This window comes from Thermobia domestica, chromosome 7, assembly GCF_964235325.1.
Source record: "Thermobia domestica chromosome 7, izTheDome1.hap1.1, whole genome shotgun sequence".
NCBI lineage: Eukaryota > Metazoa > Arthropoda > Insecta > Zygentoma > Lepismatidae > Thermobia > Thermobia domestica.
In genome coordinates, this window is record NC_137460.1 from 187,923,280 (window position 1) to 187,946,148 (window position 22,869).

General features: G+C 33.6%; 1 protein-coding gene across 1 annotated transcript; it reads left to right on the forward strand.

Annotated features, from left to right (window-relative positions):
• Positions 1–21,413: 21,413 nt before the first annotated feature.
• LOC145689449 (uncharacterized) lies at positions 21,414–22,442 on the forward strand. Its single transcript, XM_081763606.1, has one exon. It carries the CDS (start codon positions 21,414–21,416, stop codon positions 22,440–22,442), a length of 1,029 nt encoding a protein of 342 aa, XP_081619732.1.
• The last annotated feature ends 427 nt before the right edge of the window (positions 22,443–22,869 follow it).

A 22,869-nucleotide genomic window follows, 5' to 3' on the forward strand; every position in this document is an offset into this window, starting at 1 on the left:
GGTTGGTTTCAGAAAGCGACAATTTAAGGTCGAAGACTACCTGCCCAAGTGAAAATTTGTGAATACATTTTTGTCGAAACAAAGAAAAGTTTAACGTGCATAAGTGAGTAATGTATATTATATAGTATATTATTTTTTCACGAGTCGCTGAAGTAAGACGTGTTTGTAGGTGCTCCAGGAATCGGTGAAGCGTGAAATCATGGGGGTGTCGCTTGAATATTGGAGAGTTAGTGTTGGACTCTTCAACGCGAGGTTGCGTGTGAAGTGTTGCCATCCTCATAGCATACATTTCCGAAGTAACGTTAATTTATTCTTTGTAGGAGTAGTTGTCTCAATTCTGCTAGTCATAGCTGGTTTAGAGACCAACCCTGGGCCCCGAACCCTGGACGATGTGTTCGCAAAATTGGAGACAATGGAAAGGAAGATGAATGGCCTGTGCGAGAGCAATGCTGAATTTTGTAAACGGTTAGAAGGTGTGCTGAGTGAGTTAAGAGAGGTGAAAGAGGAGAATAAAAGACTTAGGGCAGAAATTGTAATTAATCGAAATACAATAGATAGGCTTGAGAATTTTTCGCGACGGAACAATCTAATTTTTACAAACTTACAAGGGAAGAACAATGAGACTTGGGAGGATTGTGAGAATGCAGTGAGACAGTTTGTTCAAGAACGCCTCGGAATTGAACTCTCGGAACACGATATTGAGCGAGCGCATAGACTAGGCAGAGGTAGGAACAGACCCATTATTGTGAAATTTCTCTCATATAAACGGAAGTTAGAGATTTTAAGAAGTGCGTATAAGGCAAAAGGGACTCCCACTATAATATTTGAGGACTTTTCCGCGCGTGTTCGTGAAGTGAGAAAGAAACTGACGGTGCACATGAAAAAAGCCAGAGAAGAAGGTAAACGCGCTTTCTTAAGATTTGATAAAGTGTACATTGATAATAAACCATTTGTGTTAGAAGAGCTGGAAAGTGTTAGTGATGTGTGTGATCAGAGTGAACTTTCTTCACAAGGTGGTTCAAGTGAGTTGGAAACAATGCAAATGGATCACTGTTCAAGGACAGGTGATGATGCGTCATTTCCTCAACTATGCAGGAGAAACACAAGATTGACAACTACAAGAGGCCGAGGGGGGAAGGTGATGCCCTGACATAGAGAGGACTTAAGCAAAGGTAAGGAAGTGAAGCATGAAAAATCTGGTCACTTGCAAGAAGTGAAAGTTGAAAATACCAAGGGACAAAGAAAAGACACCAACACACTCCTAAATATCTTTTATCAAAATGCAAGGGGGGTGAGGACCAAAACGTACAATTTCTATTGTAATATCTTGTCATCAAACTATGATATAATTGGAATAAGTGAAACGTGGCTGAAAAGCGACAACTATGACACAGAACTCTTTGATGACAGATATGCAGTGTTTAGATGTGATAGAAATCTAAAAGAAACAAGGAAACAAAGGGGAGGGGGAGTGTTACTAGCTGTGCTGAAAAAATATAAGATATTTGCTATAGACTGCTCTGAAGTAAGTACAGATTGTATATTAACAAAGATTACAACTGATAAAATGTCCATATATGTTTGCATTGTATATTTTGTACCTAATTCAAAGATAGAGCAATATGAAGAGGTTTTTCAAGGTATTGAGTCAAAATGTCAGCCAGGTTGCACTATCCTCTTATTTGGTGATTTTAACTTACCAGAAATCACAGGCACAGATTTTAATTTTCTGAATACCTCAGCCAAATATCAATGCTTACATAATTTTATGTCACTGTACAATATAGCATCTTTTAATAATATTAGGAATAATCTTGGAAAAACTTTAGATTTAGTACTTTCGAACTTAGACAGCGTGACAGTCACTAGGGACATATTTCCTTTAGTTAAGGAGGATGTGTACCACCCAGCATTATCCATAACAGTAAAATTAAGCAAATTATTAGGTATAAACAAAAAAAGTAATATCAGCACATATAATTTTAGAAAAGCTAATTTTAGGCAACTCTATTCTGAACTTCAAAATATTGACTGGACATTCCTTAGCTGTTATTCTGAGGTTGATACGGCTACAGAATCATTTTATAATACAATATGTAATATTTTTGATAAGTGCATTCCTCTCAAAAAAGAGGTAAATAGAAAGTACCCGTTTTGGTTTACTAAGAATATAATTAGGAAAATAAAAACAAAAGCCCATCACCACAGGGCAATTAAGCACAATAGCAGAAATATAGCATATCACTTACTAGAATTTAAGAAGTTACGAAATGAACTTAAAAAAGAAATTAGAACAGAATATAGTAACTTCGTTGCGAATACAGAAAACACGTTACAAACTGATCCTTCCCAGCTCTGGACTTTTGTTAAAACTAAGACCCAACACCTTAATTGTAACACGCTGACATACAATAGCCAAGAATTAGTTAGTAATGACGAGATTGCAAATTCATTTGCTACATATTTTCAGTCAGTCTATAATAACGAAGATATCATGGATAGCAGTAGTAATAGTAACAGCTCATATGAGACACTGGACAAATTAAGGATTCTAAAAATTGAGATGACTGAAATTAAAAAAGCAATAAGAAAACTGAAGGGGAAAGGAACGATAGGACCTGATGGTATTCCAGATTATATAATAAAGGGATGTGAAGAACACTTTCTACTTCCACTCTATATTTTATTCAACCTAATTATTTCTACTTGTAAATTCCCCAGTAAATGGAAAATAACAAAAGTCTGTCCCATTCCTAAGTCTAATAACGGTAAAGATATTCAAAATTATAGGCCTGTATCAATATTGAGTACTTTTGCTAAAGTGTTTGAATCTATTCTTTATAAACGGATTGAAAATCATATAAAACTATCAATTTCAGAATACCAGCATGGTTTCGTCCAGGGTAGATCGACAGTCACAAATCTCAGTGTTCTTAACAATTTTGTAGCAAGAACCCTAGATCAAGGTGGTCAAGTAGATATTATCTACACCGATTTTGCGAAAGCATTTGATACAGTGAATCACAAGGTACTAATAGAGAAACTTCTTCAATTTAACTTCTCCGCAGAGTTAATTGGGCTGTTCGAGTCGTATTTGAGAGACCGAAGGCAGTTCGTTGTATATAAGGGATACAAGTCAACCGAATACTTGCAACTATCTGGTGTTCCACAAGGGTCAAATTTGGGTCCACTACTATTTGTAATATTTATAAATGATCTTCCTAGATGTATAACGTATTCCCACAAATTGTTGTATGCCGATGATCTCAAACTTTTTAGATGTATAAATTCCATAAATGATTGTAATCAACTTCAACAAGACATAAATTCAGTGGTGCAATGGTGTCAAAGTAATTTATTGAATGTAAATATTAGTAAATGTAAAATCATGAGTATTACAAAACGTAAAAAACCAGTGCAATTTAAATATTCAATTAATGAGACTCAACTACCCGTTGTAAGTACTGTCAATGATTTAGGAGTAATGTATGATACGAAATTTACATTTGAACCTCATATTGATAAAATAATAAATGAAGCGAACAGAAATCTTGGGTTTATTCTAAGAATTAGTAGGGAGTTTCGTAAACCTGCCACACTTCATAAACTGTATCAAACTTACGTTCGATCCAAACTCGAATACGCGACGCTTGTATGGAACCCAGATACAAAAATTAACTCACTAAAAATAGAAAAAATCCAGTCCAAATTTCTTAGATATCTTGTATATAAGGAAACAAACATTTTCCCAAGAACTGAAAACACTAATTCATTAAATAGGAACTTTGAAACTCTAACCCTCAAACAAAGAAGAACGTTATCTGATATGATATTTTTGTACAAGGTACTTAATAATAAATTAGACTGCAACGAATTGCTTTCGAGCTTTCAAATAAACGTTCCAGGTAGGAAAACACGTCCAGAAAACTATAACTTCTTTTATTGTGCAAAAGCAAGGACTAATATCCTAAATAAGTCGCCAACATGGAGGATTAGTGCAACCTACAATAGACTCTTAAAAATTACAAATAATATAGATATTTACGCTTATTGCCTCACAAGGTTTAAAAGGGAAATTGTAAATATATTATTTCATGAAAGATGAACACTGTAATTGGGTATAATACCTGTTGTGTTCTGTTTCAATAAATAAATAAATAAATAAATAAATAAATATACGTCTAATTACAGCTTGTGAATCTTAAAGTCAATAAATAAAACTCTCTTAATAATGAAAGAAAAGAAGAATCGCAGTTCACACTCATGCCATGTAGCTGCCACCGCAAATTCAAACTTTATAATTGTTTTTTATACCAAAGACAATAATTTGAAATGTGTTGCTGCTTCCAATCTAAAGTAGGAATTAAAAATTACGCTTGGTTGAATTCACAACTTTCTGTGATCAGTTGTTAATATATAATGCTCTTTCTTAAACTTCCAAAGGGAGAGAGCATATACAACTCAAAGAAGCATGGATAGATGTATGCTTGCAATAACCCGGAGAGATAGAAAAAGAAATACATGGATAAGGAAGATGACAGGAGTGACCGATATCATCGCGAAAATAAAAGGACTCAAGTGTCAGTGAGCTGGTCATATTGCAAGAAGAACTGACGATACGTGGACAAAAGCAATTCTTGAGGGATCCTAAGGGAACGAAAACGATCCAGAAAACGTTGTAATACAATGTGGTGTGATGAAATTAGGAAACAGTGTGGAGTAACGTGGAAACGAACTGCCGAAGATAGATACCGGTACGTGTGAAAAAGTATTGGAGAAACCTTCATCCAGAAGTGGGTCGGCAAGGGTTGAGAAATATATATATATATATATATATATATATATATATATATATATATATATATATATATAATGTGTGTGTGTGTATGTGTGTATGTGTTTGTGCACGAATGTTTTGCCCCCCCCCCCCCCAACCATATGGGCCAAGGTTATGCTTATGTATCCATGTGTCTTGTGGAGCTCGAGTAAAGCACCATGACGGCCGAGGCGTATCGCACACTGCTTGCAGACTACGTACACGCCTTCATGACGACCATGTTTCCCAACGGTAGTGGCATTTTTCGACAAGATAATGCAACATGTCACAAGGCCAGGAGTGTGATAGATTGGTTCGAGGAACACAGGGGCGCGTTCCAAGTGATGTGTTGGCCCCACAACTCGCCGGATCTGAACCCAATAGAACACATCTGAAATGTGATTGAACGTGACATCAGAGCGCATCGCCCCCTCCCCGGAATTTACGGGAATTAGGTGACCTGTGTGTGCACATGTGGTGCCAACTCTCTCCAGCGACCTACAAAGGATCATTACGTCCATGCCAAGAGCATTCGCCGTTGTTATCCGTGGCAAAGGTAGACATACTGACAATTAGATAGGTAGTCATAATGTTCTGGCTGATATGTGCGTATATTTTAATTCGTATATTTTGCCTCGACTCGAATCTCGAGACGTCTCGACTCGAATCCGAGTCGAGTAGAGACAGAAACTGTCGAGTCGAGACACGAGTCGAGACAGAAACATATTTTCGAGTCGAGGCAACATTTTTTCGAGTCGAGTCGAGACAGGCTTAAATCTCGACTCGACTCGACTCGTGCGCATCCCTAGCTGTCTACAATGCACTGAGCAGAATGGTCCTGTAAACTGTCATTCGTTGACAATAATATTAACTGCCATTCTTAATTTTACTGAAATTAGTTGTTTTTGAATTTAAAAAATGTATGTGTAGTAAAATGCACTGTTAACTAGCAGACTGTAGGCCCATTTGTTGTTTATCTTTTTGGATGGTGACACTTACTCTTACGCACATATTACTTCTAAGCCGACCATACAATTCAACTATGTCATATGCTTTTATTTTATATTGTAATTGCTTATTCTTTTGTTCCAATTCCAGAAAGAATATTCGCTTCTCAGTTTCTAATGTTCTTCCTCATTTGTTGATTTAAGTTAATCTGAATCAATTTTACCCATTTTTTAGTTTCCAGACAAGGTCAAAGAACTGTCTCCCAATCACAAGGAATAACTGAATAGCATCCTTAATCAATCAATAGGCACGGGAGACCCAAGTTTGACTCCCGATGGTGCTCATGCGGTTCGAATTCCACGTTAAGCTGTAGGTTCACGTTTCATATAGCCTTACAGCTGAAAGGGATACTTAAATAAAATCAACAATTTATACGATAATTTAAATAAAGTAAGCATAATCGATATTTATTTAAAGATTTACTACTCAATAGCCTACAATATTATTTATAGTCATTTATTTGGAATGTATGAAGTTATGATATTCAAGTATGCACTGGAAATTTTGTAACCTTACAGGTTGTTACAAACTATGTTTTTTAAATGATTGTATTAGAGCATTTGGCAACTATAAGTAAGTTTACTACGAAGAAAATGTCGGCATTTAGTTGAACATGAGAATGCGTAACCACTTTACGCCGAATCATAGACATGTTGCGCGTAGGATACAGGATAATACTTACGGGTGTTAAGGGTCTTCACTACAGCGAAATTAAACTACCTGTAGTTTTAGAGTTTTTCTGTAATATCTAAAACAAAAAAAAACAAAAAAAAAAAAAGGAAAAGCAGGAACGTAGTGAACTAGACAATACAATTTTGCATGTGATACCTTTACCATAATTCACGTATCTGCTTTTAGTATGGCGCTATTTACAGAACCCGCAAAAAATGCTAAATTTATCTACAGTTGCAAATCGAAGGCAGATAGATGAGTTGTGATAACGGTATCACATGCAAAATCGTATTGTCTAGTTCACTACGTTTCTGCTTTTCGAATATTTTTATTTGGTTTGAAGATATTACAGAAAACTCTAAAATTAGCGGTAGGTTAATTTCGCTGTAGTGAAGACCCTTAAGGTACGAGATGCAGCGATTATCTGTCAATGACAGACGAAATGAGAAAGTACGAGATAATACTGAATCATTTTCATCACTCTACACTTAATATTTATTGCCCTCCCCGCTGGTTTAGTAATCGCGCCTTTGGAGTACGTGGTCGCTGGTTCCATTCTTTGTTGGAGAACATTAAATGCATTACAATGGTTTGGATTCCACATTTTAAACTGTAGGTCTTATATAGACTCAGTTTTGAAAATGACGCTAAATTTTACAAGCAAACAAACAAGTTCGATTCTCATTGGGAGCTCATTTCGTTCGGGTCCCAAGTTAAAATGAAAGTGCATCTCCAATATAGTCTCAGTGCTGAAAAGAGACGACATAATTTAAAATAAACGATAAAGCAAAGTGATTATTCATCAGCGACCAGTCGACACCACTCCGAACCTTGAAGTTTAGGCAATACAGCTGCTGCTTCTATTTGATATTTTATTAACAAACATTTTGTTTCTTATTGTCATTATCTAAAAAGTTTTCTTGTCTGCTAGAAATCTTTTCAGACGAATGGCCACATCAGTTTGGCACGGATTATTCACAGGTGAAATTTTCCCACGGGACCACCCTGATAAATATGTCATAGTTCATATCAGAGTATTTCCCGAGGCGGTAAGTTTCAAACGATCTCGCTTCATAAGGATACCTTATTACAACTACAATGTTGAAATTTGACTAAATATTTATTTGAATATTTCACTTAAAGTTTGATATTTTCAATAATAATAATAATAATAATAATAATAATAATAATAATAATAATAATAATAATAATAATAATAATAATAATAATAATAATAATAATAATAATATGGTATTTTGATCTAAAAGGTGCAAAGTGTTGCAACTTTATAGTGTCCATATAGAAATGTGTGTAACTCTGAAAAGGTTAATTGAAATGTGTTTAAAATTTAAAAGGTAATCATAATTTTAGGACATTTAGGTTGTTGTATCTTATTAAGGATAGGATGGACTGTCCTCATGCTAGTGTAGTAATGAAAGGCTGAATAGTGTATATTTTGGAAAAAGTTTCATTTTAATTATTTACCCTGTTAATGTTATGTACGAATGACATGTTTTGTACCATAAAAAATTAGTTTTATCGATCTTTATCGCATGAGGATCGCTTATAAGTATTAAGCAATTCACACAAGTCATTCAGCTCAATGACACCTATTGATTGATGAATGTCTTATTTTGGACGTTTTTCCATGGAGCGGCAATTGTTAACTAATAGAAATTAGCGTTGATCACAAAGTATTGCTATTATCTGATTTTATTGTTGAATCCAAAGAGGCTATATAGACTATCAATAGTAGGAAGTTTTTTATACGTATATTGATAAGATATTGATAAGAACATTTTTTTTTCAGTTTAAAGTAGAACTACATCATTATCCTAAAGTATTGCTGAAAATGTCCCTTCGTAAGATACTTCTACGTTTTCTCGTGTCACTTCTACCCTCTACCCTATATATATAGTCTAAATCTCTCAAAAATGAAAGCTAGCTCATGGAACTAAATACTACTATGCCTTCCACGCTAATTAGTACCTAGAGCGAGCACCTGCGATTCAGAAATTTAAATGGACTACAGTGATTCGCGTTCCACTCTAAACTCCCATCAAATCAATCAACCAACTAGTGACGTACACAAAATTTCATGAGGGAATAAGTTCAATCACCCAAAATCTTATTGTTTCAAACACATTTTTGAACACATGTCTTAATATAGTAATTGTTTATTTTTTCATAGTATCTTGTTAAATGGGGAGTTAAAACCAGGAAATCCTGCCTTTCTGTACTCCACTGCAACCAATTTACATATTACGAGTAAATGTGTAAATTACGAGTATTAATAGTAAATTTCTCACTGCCAAAACGCATTGTTGCACACTTATTTTGTGAAACATTAAGAATTTTGACGAGATTTTCCAATTTCTTCAAAAGGTAGCTACCTTCTAATGATTGAAAAGAATGTTTGCTATTTTACCTTTATGCTGCTCGAGGGACATTCGAAATCCTTCCTAGAGAGAATTTATTAAAACAGGTTTCCAGAATTTTGTCTTGATACATTGGACAGTGTGACCTCAGAAGATATATACCTCTCCTTCCTTTTTTTTACCTTGAAAGTACTTATACTCTAGGTACATACTGTCGTTGAAGTAATGAATAGTGTAATTACTCTAAGTACTCTCATTGAAGTAATAAATTGAAGTACAAAGGTTCAATTGTAATTCAATTATTACGGCTTTTTTACCGGTGCTTTAGGTACAATTACTGACATGTAATTATGCTGTACCGGACTGTAGTTTCATTATTTCAGTGGCGCCTGTCTGCGTACGTAATAACGACTTACATATTTTTGTCCACTTTTCTTTTATATGCGTTCCTTTGTAGAGCATGTTAAAGTGACAGGATGAATTATTTTTTGATAAAGGTTTAAATATGAAATGAAAGGAAACGGTCGGGCGTGCTTGTATTTCATGTTGATTAATTATTTTTGTGTACTTTGTAGCATTTTGAATGTCTAAACGGAGATGGCCCATATATAATGAACTTTGCATTTGGTCTTTATAAAGTGATAAGTTGAATGAATTTGTAATGAGGGTGTGACATTAGATGAATTGAATCGGCAGACTTTATAGTGCTTTGAATTATAGCGACAAATTTAAATAAAACAACGTTAGTTACTGAAAATAAATTGTTTTGGGTTTAAATGAGAAAATAATTTTAATTTAGTTCTGGGTAGGTTGGACATTTTAATATAAAGGAAGTAATTAATAATGTAAAGAATTCACACACGGTTCTTGAAGTGTATAATTAATGTCAACCGTTTGATTTTAAAAGACTTTTTGAAACGGAAACGGAATCCTTTGAAGATTAATTGTTTGGGTAAAGAACAGGTAAACACTGCAACGTAACAGGAAAATTAATTCAGAACGAAACATGGAACGCGGCAAGGGTTCTTTAAGAAAAGAGACCACCATCTGTTTTAACATAAGTGCCCGCAGGGAAGGTTGAGCAACACGGAGGATGTAATATATGAGTCACGGAGAGTGATAGTAATAAAAAATGGTTGTAGAATTTCGCAGAACCTTCTGGATTTATTTTTATTGGTATATAAACTTTGATGCAAATCCAATGGTTACATTTGAAGAAATAAAACGGCACGATGCGTTTGAGTTGGCGGATTGTATTCTATAGAAGTTAACAGAGAAGAAGAATTTATCTGTAAGTACTGGCTTTGTGTTTCTTTTCTTGTTTTATGTTTGTTTTGTTTTTTTTTCATATGAGAAGGGACATTGTGAATGAAATACACGTAAAACACAGTACTTTTTTTGAATGTATTAGGAAGATTATAGGGGACGGATGTGTTTATCCCTTACCGGGAATCGAACCTAAATTCTCCGACATTGAAAATAATATGACTCGGTGTACTTATATGTAATTATAAATTAACTAAAGTGTAGTGTAATGTAATATGGAGGCTACAGGGAATCAAGATTGTTCATTGCACCAGGATTCGAACTAGGGATCTTCCACGTGGAAAAACGCACGCTAAATCTTTTGCTCGGTGAATTTTTACTAATATGTAACTAAAAAACGTATATATCGGAAACAGCGTGTAACGCTGCCGGGAATCGAATCAGGATCTTCCGCGCCGAAAGCCAATACAATAAACAAATAGCGAAAAACTTAAGATTGTTTGGACCTCTCCGTCAGGACGAGGCGTAGTTATTATTTTACATATTAAAAGAATAGTTGAGTAGACACACAAACGGACACATTTTATAATAAATAGGCAATTATTTTCTTGTTCATAGGACCCTAGCATCTCTTCAGAATATAAGAAGTTAGTCTTACATGAAAAGACCATTAAATGATGTGTGAAACTGATTATTTATGTAATATAGTATTGATTGTTTCTTTATTTTTGTGTGTGGAATTAACATTTACAGTAGGGGAAAGGAACTGGGTAACCTACACCTGCTTTGAATTTTGCTTGTTTTTTATCTTTAGTATTATTGAACTGAACATAAGTTTGAATTTCGGTGACGAATAATATTTTAATAATTGTTAGCATATGTCAGTGGTTTCCAACCTTTTTTCATTTTGAGGCGCATCTAGAAGAATGTTCAGTTTGTGAAATGCAGGAGCTGAATAAAGCTTGGTATGTGATATGTTTTAATTGTGATACTTTTGTAATCATTGTATGAGAAAATTTAGATTTTTTTCTTATCGTTCCTTGATGGTACAAATAATTGTATTTGATTTGGAGTTTAGCGTCCCTTTTTAGCACCATAGTTATGTGGGACATGGATCTATTGATGAACGTGGACCCCGAAGCACATGGCTTCTCGCCGGGAATCGAACTCGAGTCTCTCACACAAGAGGCGCATACGCTAACCACGTAGCTACAAAGAAGATTTATTCGTGTTTAAAACCGTTACGTGAACTAAAATACGGTATATAGTTAATTTCTTTTGGTAAGCTTCGTGTTTTACATTATATATCCACCTCGTGATTTACAGCGGTGGTAAACTAATAGATAGGAGTTTTGTGTTGTAAATGGGAGGAGAGTATTTGAAAATGTTATTTTGCTCAAAGTCACGTCTCAGTTTCATTAATTGAATGCCGGACAAGTGCCTTTTGTATGTATAGAGCATATGTTTTTTTTTTTACTTTAACGTCTTAGGGTTACACTTTCTGGCTATGAAAGATGCGAAAATAGTTTAAAAAGTAAAACGATTAGTATGGTTTATATGAAAGAAGCACCGTGAATCAAACTTGGACCTCGTGTACGAAAAGCGCCCATGCTAACCATTAAATTATCGGAATATATTAGACAGTATGGAGAACAAGAATTAGTACCAAGAATGTAATTTTACGTGCGTGTGTGACATACAGGCTGGGACGTTTTTATACTAACATTATCAGTGAGATTACTTTGTTTCGTTAGTATTATATATCTAGGGTTTAGGGTAAAGTAGACGGATAAAAGCGAATACTTATAAGTAATTTATGAAGGGAAGAAATAATAGTGGTAGAGGGAAACATACATAATGTTTCTTCGGATGAAAGGAAGACATTTCGTATGAGACATAACCATACTATTTTATTGAGGCATTAGGTCATAGATTTTTAGATCAAGAACTTTTAGATGGGGATAATGTAAAAGTAATTAGAACATGATATGGTATTAGTTAACGAAGAATCCTCTTCATTGAAATTCTGTGTATGAAATTAGTACACAGTACTAATACTGCGTACTGCAGTGGCTAAAATGAACCAAAAATAATAAGTTGTCTAATATTAATCACGTTGATTGCATGGTTTAAAGGCACTTTTTAAATATAGAAAACATATTTGTTTCTCGCCGAGCGACTTTGTATGAGAAGTGACCAGTTAGAGGAGATATATGTAATAACAGGTAGTGTGCGTCAGGGACAACTTGGTGTCATCTAAACAAGGTAGGTAGCGACACTTTTTTGTTACAGAATATAAGAGATAAACGTTTATTCGGCAGCGCAGGTAACGGCATCTAATAGTGTGATTAATGTACTTATTATTAGAATTAGCCTTATATACTGATTATAGTATTTAAGTTTATGACAAGATTTACTAGATTTGAAATTCTGTAGGTCGTTTGCAAATTTCTTGTACACTAGCGCCATGTTTGCCGTCAGATACGAGGCAGCGCAGATAATAACAACTATTGGCTTAACCTTCCTATTAGAAATTACCGTGACTGAGTTACCGAGACGCCTTGCTGTTACAATAAGGATAGTAGTTTTAAATCGGTAACAATATCTATTGTATAAAAGTTGCCAGTTATGCAGGCATGGCATATAGTGAAGTCTATTAATGTGATATACAGACTGAGACATGCTGTTCATTATTAGGATAACAACATGGTGCACGGGGTAAATAGAAAAACTGTTTAGAATTTGTCCGACACACTTGACATATTTTGCATTATCAACAGGGTAACAGAGTTGCCAACTCAGCATAAAGTTTTATCATTTTTTTGAAACAGAAGGTTATTTTGATGATTGAAATAATTAACTAACTAACTAACTAACTAACTCTATGGCCTATTAAACCCGGAGGTTCAATGCCGCGTTCACAAAAGCTCTCCATTGACTTCTATCCTTAGCTAACTGCATCCAATTTCTACTTTGTATTTCAGTCTCTGCGAGATCCATCTTAATATTGTCCTCCCATCTGCGCCTAGGTCTTCTTAATGGTCGTTTTCCGATTGGTCTTCCAGTCAAGACTTTGAAAGCGTTTCTACTTTCTTCCATTCTAGCTACATGACCCGCCCACCTAAGCCTTCTAGACTTAACGACCCTAACAATGTTGGGTAGACCATATAAATTATGTAGTTCCTCGTTATGAAGTTTCCGCCATTCCCCATTCCCGTTCCTCTTGGGTCCGAATATTCGTCTCAGGATCTTGTTCTCAAATACTTTCAGTCTATGTTCTTCCCTCAGAGTAAGTGACCATGCCTTCGCAGCCATACAGAACAACAGGCATAATTATCGTTTTGTATATTTTAAGCTTCAAATCTCTCGACAGAATTCGCGACGACAAGAGATTTTGAACCGAATAGTAACACGAATTCCCTGCTTTTAGTCGACATTTAATTTCTTCGTGAATATGATTTTCCTCTGTTAATATTGATCCTAGATATTTGAAACTATCCACTTTATCAAAAGTATTATTCAATATTTTAACGCATCCATAATTTGCTGTATTCCGGTCCCGACGCACTTCCATGTATTTAGTTTTCTCTGCCTTCACTTCTAAACCTATGTCCCTGCAAGCGTTTAATAAGATGATGATTGAAATTAATTGTGAAAAATAAATATATATATTACTTAAGTATGTGAAAAGACACAAATTGCTTTGAATTCACTTATAGTTGCAGTTGCAAAGGTGTTATGATAGGAGATAATTTAAATAACATGTAACAGTAAGGGAAGTGATGAGTCGTACCTTAAAATCCTTGAATATTAAAATACACTTGAAGTTCGCAACAACTGTGGCATACAGAATTTAGCTTACAAAAGATAGATTGACGTTTCATACATATATGTCTCTATCTATCCTCTGTGGAGACATTTTCTAAAGCGCGACTATACAATAAAATCTTGAAGTTTTATTCTTACGTTCATGATTTGTAGGACATTTGAGAATTAAAACAAATAGTTGAGGAACACACGCCATCACAAAAACCATTTGATGTATACTAGTATGGAAGCAGGGGGTTCCACGCATTAGAATTGAGTGCTCTAGTCTTAAGGTAACACAACCTCTTCACTTGATCGAAGAAATCGATCCCCTCTTTTCCGTTATTTTTCTTTTGAAAGAGGCATAGTAATAATTCTGCTTGCACAATTTTGGAGGGCACTAAATTAAAAATACCGATAGGAGGTATTGTTGGATATTCCTTTTTCCTCTAATATAATTTTGAACACATATATAATACATGATTATACTAAAAAAAGCTTCAGATATTCGACTTAATTCATTATATTTTCTATTATTTCAGTTGCATATTTTACACTTTTTTTTACTATAATTCTCGTATGAGAGTTGTCCATTGCAATTACAAATGACTAGATTTGCATACATAGGTAATAATAACATTGCAAACGTGGAATAAAAGCAAGGATAGAAATGGAAAAAGAACCCTTTAGGTGGAAGTTTATTCTGTGCTTTCGTGAATAAAGAGAAATGATTCGTGTGATATGAAAACAAGTACGTGAAAGAGAGTACAAGGTTGAAACTATGGGTGTGGAGAAGAATGAAGAGAATTAGGTCTCGAACCAGGCAGTCTCAGAGAAGAAACTATTTGAAAGAAACTGTATAATAAGAGACTTTGTAATGCCAGGGAAAACAGAATGTCATACGCTATATCGTTGCGAAAGTTGACGAGAACAATATGATAGGTTACGGGAAAGAAAATCTTAAGATGAACGTAGTGAGATGAAAACTTTTATAGTGTGAGATAATTTAAATATTATCGAAAGATGACCACATCATTGACGTACAACGTTATCAATTATAACTCGTCCATAATATATTTGCATAGAGAAAATAGAAAGCATTGGTGAACGTTTCGTTATTGTCGACATCCTTTTTTACTTCTTATCATCTTCATGTAAATTGACATATTATACGTAGAATATATAAGATCGTTTTACTTTCTCATTCTTTATCCTTTCGTCTTCTTTAATCTCTACTAATTATGTGTCACTGTGTGAATCTGATATTGAAGATTACGTTCCCTTCTCTGTTTCCGTCTTTCCCAGTTACGTTGATATTGGATGTTTTATTGCGTATCTTGCAAATGTCCTGTCCTGGAATTCCTTTGGAAGCTAATTCCTTCAGTTCTATGCATTGTACCTCTTTCTTCACATACTTTTCCTTAATTCTTATGCTTACATATTCGTTTGTTTTCTGATTAGTTGTAGAACAGTTTCGTTTCTTATTAGATAATTCTATAACAATGATTGATTACCTCACTTTATTTTTCCTTGCTCTTTAGCATATCATGAGCATATGAATAGCATTTTAATTGTCTTGTATACCTTTTATTAGGAATATTATTACTACTTAACTGAGAAGAAAAAGAAGAGGATAGACTGTGGAAGAGAACTTAGAAATTTATTTTTTGATGATAAATAAATAAAATTAAGGTAAGAGACAAATATAGATAATTGTAATTTAAATAGAACATGAAATCATAATATAAGCTTTGAATCTATTACAGTGTTACAAGAGATATTCGATTGCTGCATTTTACAAAAAGTTTACGTGCAAGCATAATTTGATTAAATTGATTGGTAAGTAACAGTACTGATACTTTTATTTTGTACAATTTACAAATGAAAAATTTATCAACTGAAAATTCTGTCAAAAGTGCAAATTAATAGATAAAAGATATTTTTTCTTCTAAAAGTACAGTTGCTAAAATTTTTCTTAGCATCTGTAGCAAGACTACGAACTTAAGTCTTTAACATTTGACTAAATGTCTTTAATTTAATTCCTAGTCTACTGGTAAATTTCCTTCCGTAATAAATATTACATCATTTCAATTCAAGTAGTATTCCCAACGTAGTTACAAACTTAATTATTTTCCTATTTTTTCCGTAATTTCAAAACAAATGAAAACTTTCAATTTTGAAGACAACACAAAATTACTTATATTTAAAAATGAATGTGTTAACTTGCCGATGAGATTTGTCTAAGAACATGTAATGCAGTAAAAAACTTTTAGTTAAAATAGTTTCAAGTATTATTTTCTATAAACAACTGCAATCTAATAATTCGTCTTTCTATTCCGCTAGTTTACAGTAACTTTCTTGTTATACTAATTACTATTATTATTTGTTCTTAGTGTTAATTTCTTGTGTGCAATAAAGGACACAATTTTCTATTTTAACTTTTAACTTTTCTAACTTTTTGTTGCTTTCTATTTTCACTTTTGAACTTTTCTGTTTTCACTTTTAACATTTTCTTTTTACACTTTGTTTTCATTTTTTATCATTATCTGTTTTAATTTTCTGTTTTAACATTTTTCTTTTTAACTTTTGTTTTTACATTTTTTGTATTTTTAAGTTTTCTGTTTAAACTTTATAACATTTTTAGTAGTCTCTTTTCGTTTGAGCATTTTTCATGTCTTAACGTTTTCTATTAACATTTTGGGCTTTATCTTTTGTATTACAATATGCGTTAATCTCTCTAAGTGTAATGTGAAAAAATTTTCAGTAAGTTCTATTGTTACAACGATGACAACAATTTTCTGCTATCGTTTGTGTAGTCAGCTTTTGTCACTACAGTTAGCCATAACTTATATTTCGTTAGTATTAAACTCTTTGTTTTATTTTGGTTGAAGTTCAGTAATCTTTCAATTTATATTTATAAGTGTAAAATTTACAATTTTTAATGTAGGTTTAATTTTTATTCGTTTAGTCTTTTGTTTATGATAGAGTAAAACATTTTCTATAAAATCAGAAATATTTTTACGGAAAACAGATTATAGAGTAGTACAAATACATTTTTTGTCTTTATAAACACATGAAACTACAAATAAATTGTATTAATCAATTTGAACTATTATTAACTTAAATTGAAAATGCTATTATTATAATTAAATTAAAGAATGATAAATACTAATTAGGAACATGTCATGTGGTGTTTTTCTATATTACATATTTATTGTCCATATAACATTTTTATGGGAACGAATACGTTATAATTTATTGGAAACCACGGGTCCGTTTCCCGATACTTTTGTTATCTTCGGTAAACTTCAACTACTTTGACTTATAAACTTTGTATTTAAAACATTACCTTCGGTAATAACTTATTTCAATTTTGGAATCGCCACTTTGGGAATATTCGAGTCTTTACTTTGAGAATGTTTGGGACTTCACTTGGAGGAATGTTTGCGTCTTCACTTCGAGAATGTTTGGGACTTTACTTGCGGGAATGTTCGGGTCTTTACTTCGGGTATGTTTGGGTTTTGACTTCGAGAATGTTCGGATATTTTAGGGTTTTGTGATGGTATAAAAGAGACATGTCTCTGTTGAAATTTCAGTATATGTTTGCGCTTCAGTAATATCTACTATACATTCCTTGTGATATTTTGTAATTTACCGAACGTCGAAGTTACCCTTTATCGGCAACTTCTGGAGCATTTCCCGATACTTCAATCATCCTCGGTAAATAATTCATTATCTATCCGTCCTTTCACTAATTCACTGTCAATGTACAGTCTTGTTACGTTAGAAGATAATAACTTATTTATATATATTAAAATATACTTTAGTGAAATTTCAAATTATATGAATTCAAGAAATTGAAAGTTTAGATAAATGAAGTTACTCATTTTAGCTTAAAATCTACAAGTAAATTAAACAGAAATTAAATGTAACAAAATAAAATATAATCAGTAATCAAAAGAATTGACTTAAATTAGTGTGTATGTTGGTGGTTGGATTCAATTCTATTTCAACGAAACACAGCAATAAATTATTTATTTCTTTTTCTTATAGATTTATTGTCATTACGAGTCAAGAAAGGGCTATTCAGTTCACTAATATCATCAAGTACTAACGTAAGTAATTGTTTGATGTTTTAGACATACCTTTATATTTTGCATCAAATTTTATTTTTATAGTTGATTAAAATTTACGTTTTATTACTTGTTCCATTACATAGTTAATATTTTAATTACTATTATCGTTCTAATTACTGTTCAATTCTTTTTATTACCATTACGAATTTGAGAAATATTTTGATTATTATAGGATATATTTTTCGCTTTTATTCTTACAGATGGACGCCACTCGTACAATCTATACCATATTGGATTTCATAGAGGATCGAAACTACTTTGACGCTGAAGAGGTCTTTTTCTCATGGGAAATTGTGACAAGATGTCATGCCACTGGTGTTAGAGTTGACAATCTTAAATATTATAAATTGCGGCGTGCGTTATGTATACACTACTATGAAGCTCAAGATGTTGTCCTCAACAGTTGTAAGACGGCAAAAGATATTATTGATCTCCATGAAGCCGGATTCTTTAAAGATGGAGAAATAAGGGAACAGGCGCGTGAAAAGTTAATGCAATTGATATCGGATGATAAAATTTCTGGTTTAACTCTATCTGAATTCGTTGAATATATGAGGGTCACTGTGAATTCATCTAGTCCAAGTTCAGACACAGTATTTTCTGGTACGTTTCCATCATCATCTTCAATCCACGGTACCGGTATTAACAATGTTTGCGTCTTCACTTCGAGAATGTTTGGGACTTTACTTGCGGGAATGTTCGGGTCTTTACTTCGGGTATGTTTGGGTTTTGACTTCGAGAATGTTCGGATATTTTAGGGTTTTGTGATGGTATAAAAGAGACATGTCTCTGTTGAAATTTCATCGTAGTAAACAATCTGGTTTTCATGTTGTCAAAAGTACATCTAAACACTACTCGTACTTTAGTTTACAAGGAAAGAAAGTAACTATTAGACCTGATGCTGAAGGAATCAAAGATCCGGAAACGCATATTCGAAATCTATTTGATTTGATTTTAGACAAAACGCTTAATGATGTTGACAATGACACGTATGTTGGCATAACTATTGAAAGTTCTGCTTTTAATCTAAACAAACCCATATACATTTCATGGCGTCCAAAAGCGGAATTTAATCCTGATGTACTCTTCTCTATAGTGGAGAACACGCTCAACAGTAACGAAGAATTTCTTTTCGCAGATGAAGTTACTTTTAAAGTACATATCGTTGATCCTCGTAAAGGAAGAGGACAAACCCGTAATACTAAGAAATACATCGATTTAAGTACTTTCTTAGAACAAAATGTGATTCGTATGGAAAAAGATGTGTACTGTCTTCCCAAGAGCATCATTCTTGGGAAAGTAAAGGCCGATCATAATCGTAAACAACTATATAATCTTAAGACTAATCCTAAACGGTTGTTAAAACAAGCCAAAATTTTATGTGCAAATGTAGATATAGACATTGTAAATAAGAACGGATGTACTCTGGATGACGTGAAAAAGATTCAAAATTATCTGTTACCTGATTATCAAGTTATTGTCTACGAGAAAAATCCCATGACGCGTGAATTTAATGTAATATATCCTGGGATCTATGCTGGAAAGCAAATTTATATATGACGATCAACATTATCAGTTGATTACGAACATCAGATCCCTTCTAGATAAACGAGGGTATTGTCAACATTGTTTGGAAGCTTATCCTCATATGCAAGATCACAAATGTACTTACAAGTGTACATTTTGTGAGAAATATCATGAAGTGTCTTTCTCAGATAATATAAAACGCGAATGTACAGATTGTCACAGACTGTTTCCTACGGAACAATGCTATACAAGTCATAAAATTGTATTAGGGAATGGGAAAAGTGTATGTGATAATGTCAAAGTTTGTATCGAGTGTTCTACTCTTTATGATATTCGACGACGAAAATCTGCACACATATGTGACGAACGATTTTGTAAAACGTGCTATAAACACGTCGAGTGTGATCATGTATGTTTCGTTCAAAAAGCAACCCCGATTCATATAACTACATTTTTGTACATTATAATTGATGTGGAAACCATGCTATTAGCACCAAATGAGAAAGGTGAACAAGAACATATTGTTACTTTAGTGTATGTAAAACATCTTTGTTCAGATTGCAAGAGCAAATCCTTAGATGACCCGTGTCTAAAATGCGGAGATAAAGACGGAAACCGCGAGTTTTCCTTTAAGAGCATGGAAGACTTTATACGTCACGTGCTTATGAATCGGTTTCCCTTTAAATCAATCATAGTATTATCTCGTAACGGGAGTAAGTATGATATGATTTTCGCTGCTAAAACATTAATCGAATGTCAACATCTTTCCCCTTCAATAATAGCACAGGGACACAAAATCATTGAGATAAAATTAGCAAATAAGATTATTTTTAGGGATAGTTTCCTGTATATGGGTGTCAAGTTATCTGCACTCCCAAAGACATTAGGCTTAAATCACAACTTAAAGAAGGGATATTTTCCATATCTCTTTAATACAGAAGAAAACCAAAATTACGTAGGAAACATTCCTGAATTACACTACTTTGACCTAGATTCACGAAGTCCGAAGAACGACTAGAACTAATGCAATGGCACAAAGAATGTGTAGAAAGCAACATGCAGTACGATCTGCAAAAGGAAATGTTCGATTACTGCCGAAATGATGTTAAAATCTTAGCGGAAGCAGTGATTAAGTTCTCTGATCTAATAGAGGAAAAAACTGGTGGTCTCCAGTGTTTTATCTCTGCTAGCACAATTGCAAGTACTTCAATGCTAACTTATCGATCATTGCATTTACCTGAAAATACTATACCAATTATTTCACCCCTTGGATTTGATCATCGTGACCGACAAAGTCTAAAAGCGTTGCAATGCTTACGATATATGGAACGTACCAGAGGTACAAAAATCGAATATTCCGCGAATGGATTGGAAAGACGTTTCGGTAAATACAAAGTCGATGGATATGAGAGTAAAACAAACACAGGTTTTGAATTTCATGGCTGTTTTTGGCATGCGTGTAAAATTTGTTATGTTAATCTTGGTCATACAAGTCTTGATTCATCTTCAAATCATCGTACAACCATGCAGGATCGATATGAATCCACGATCACAAAAATCGAGTACTTGAAAAAACGAAAATTTAATATTATTGAAATATGGGAATGTGAATGAGACGCCAAGGTAAAATCAGACAAAACAATACAAGATTTTATTAGAGATCAATGTGATGATCTTGTTGATCATCTTGTCCCTAAAAAAAGTTTTCACGGTGGTCGTGTAGATTGCTATAAAGCACTGCATGAATGTAATGATGATGAAATTATTTCTTACCTAGATGTTACTAGTCTTTACCCCTGTGTAATGGCTCGTAAACCTCTCCCAATAGGTAAACCAAAAATTCACAAAGGGCCGATTTTTCCAGAAGTTGAAAAAATCCATGGTCTCGTCAAATGTACTGTTCTTCCACCATCCGATTTATATTTTCCAATCCTCCCTTACACATGGAATGGAAGATTGTTATTTATTCTATGTCGATCATGCATGCAGGAAAGTAATATTGATGAATGTATACATTGTGAAAGTGATCGCGCCATTACAAGTACCTTTTGTACCCCCGAATTACATAGAGCAATGAAATGCGGATATAAAATTCTAAGAATACAAGAAATTTGGGAGTTTGAGCTTATGGGGTCTGAAGATGGGCATTCAAATAGTTTGTTTCGCAATTATGTAAATACATTCCTTCAAATGAAGCAGGAAGCTTCAGGTTTTCCTGCTGAATGCACTACAAAAGAAAAACAGGAAAAATACATTGAAGAATATTTTACACAGGAAGGAGTACAACTAAATTATGAGAACAAAAAGTATAATCCCGGATTAAGATATATTTCGAAAATATTTTTGAATTCACTCTATGGAAAATGGGGGCAAAGAACAGATCTTTCACAATCTGTAATTGTCGATACTCCCGAAAAATTTATGACGTATCTATATGCACCACAATATGAGTTGCAGTCAGTAATTCCCATAGGAGAGAAACATTTAATTGTAACGTATAAAGACAGAGAAAATGAAAACAAACCAAACAAATTTTCCAATGTTGTGCTTGCAGCATTCATAACATCATGGGCGAGGCTTAAACTTCACGACCTTCTGACTACCATTGGACCTGACAACGTACTATACTGTGACACAGATAGTATTATATTTGTTCAACCACGACATGAAAAATCTAAGCTTGCGATAGGGTCTTACTTAGGAGAGTTGACAAACGAAGTTCCAGAAGGATGGGAAATAGATGTCTTTATAGGGTGTGGAGCTAAGAATTATGCATACAGAATGAAAAATATTCAAACTGGAGAGTTCGATTACGTACATAAAATTAGATGAATTACTTTAGATTCTAGGGCACGTCAAGTAATAACCTTTGAGCATTATTATAATTTAGTAAAGGAAAAAATTGAAAGTAAAACATTATTGAATCCACGTAAGATTACTCGTAAGCCTGGATTTACTATAGTTACAAGACCTGAAACTAAAACGCATAGATTAGTAAACAACAAGAGGCGACGGTTAAATCCCCACAGTAAAACAAACTATAGAACATTACCCTATGGATACCAAAGTTGAAGTCTTGCTCAGTGAGTCATAATGCATTTATGTATGAGAATTTTACACATGTGAAAAATAAAAACGTTTGTAATAATCTTACATTATAAAATTACCTATACATTTTCATGAATTAAAATAATGTGTACGTATCATATTAATTATTACTCAAAGGTACAACAATATTTTATGTATATAAATATTATCT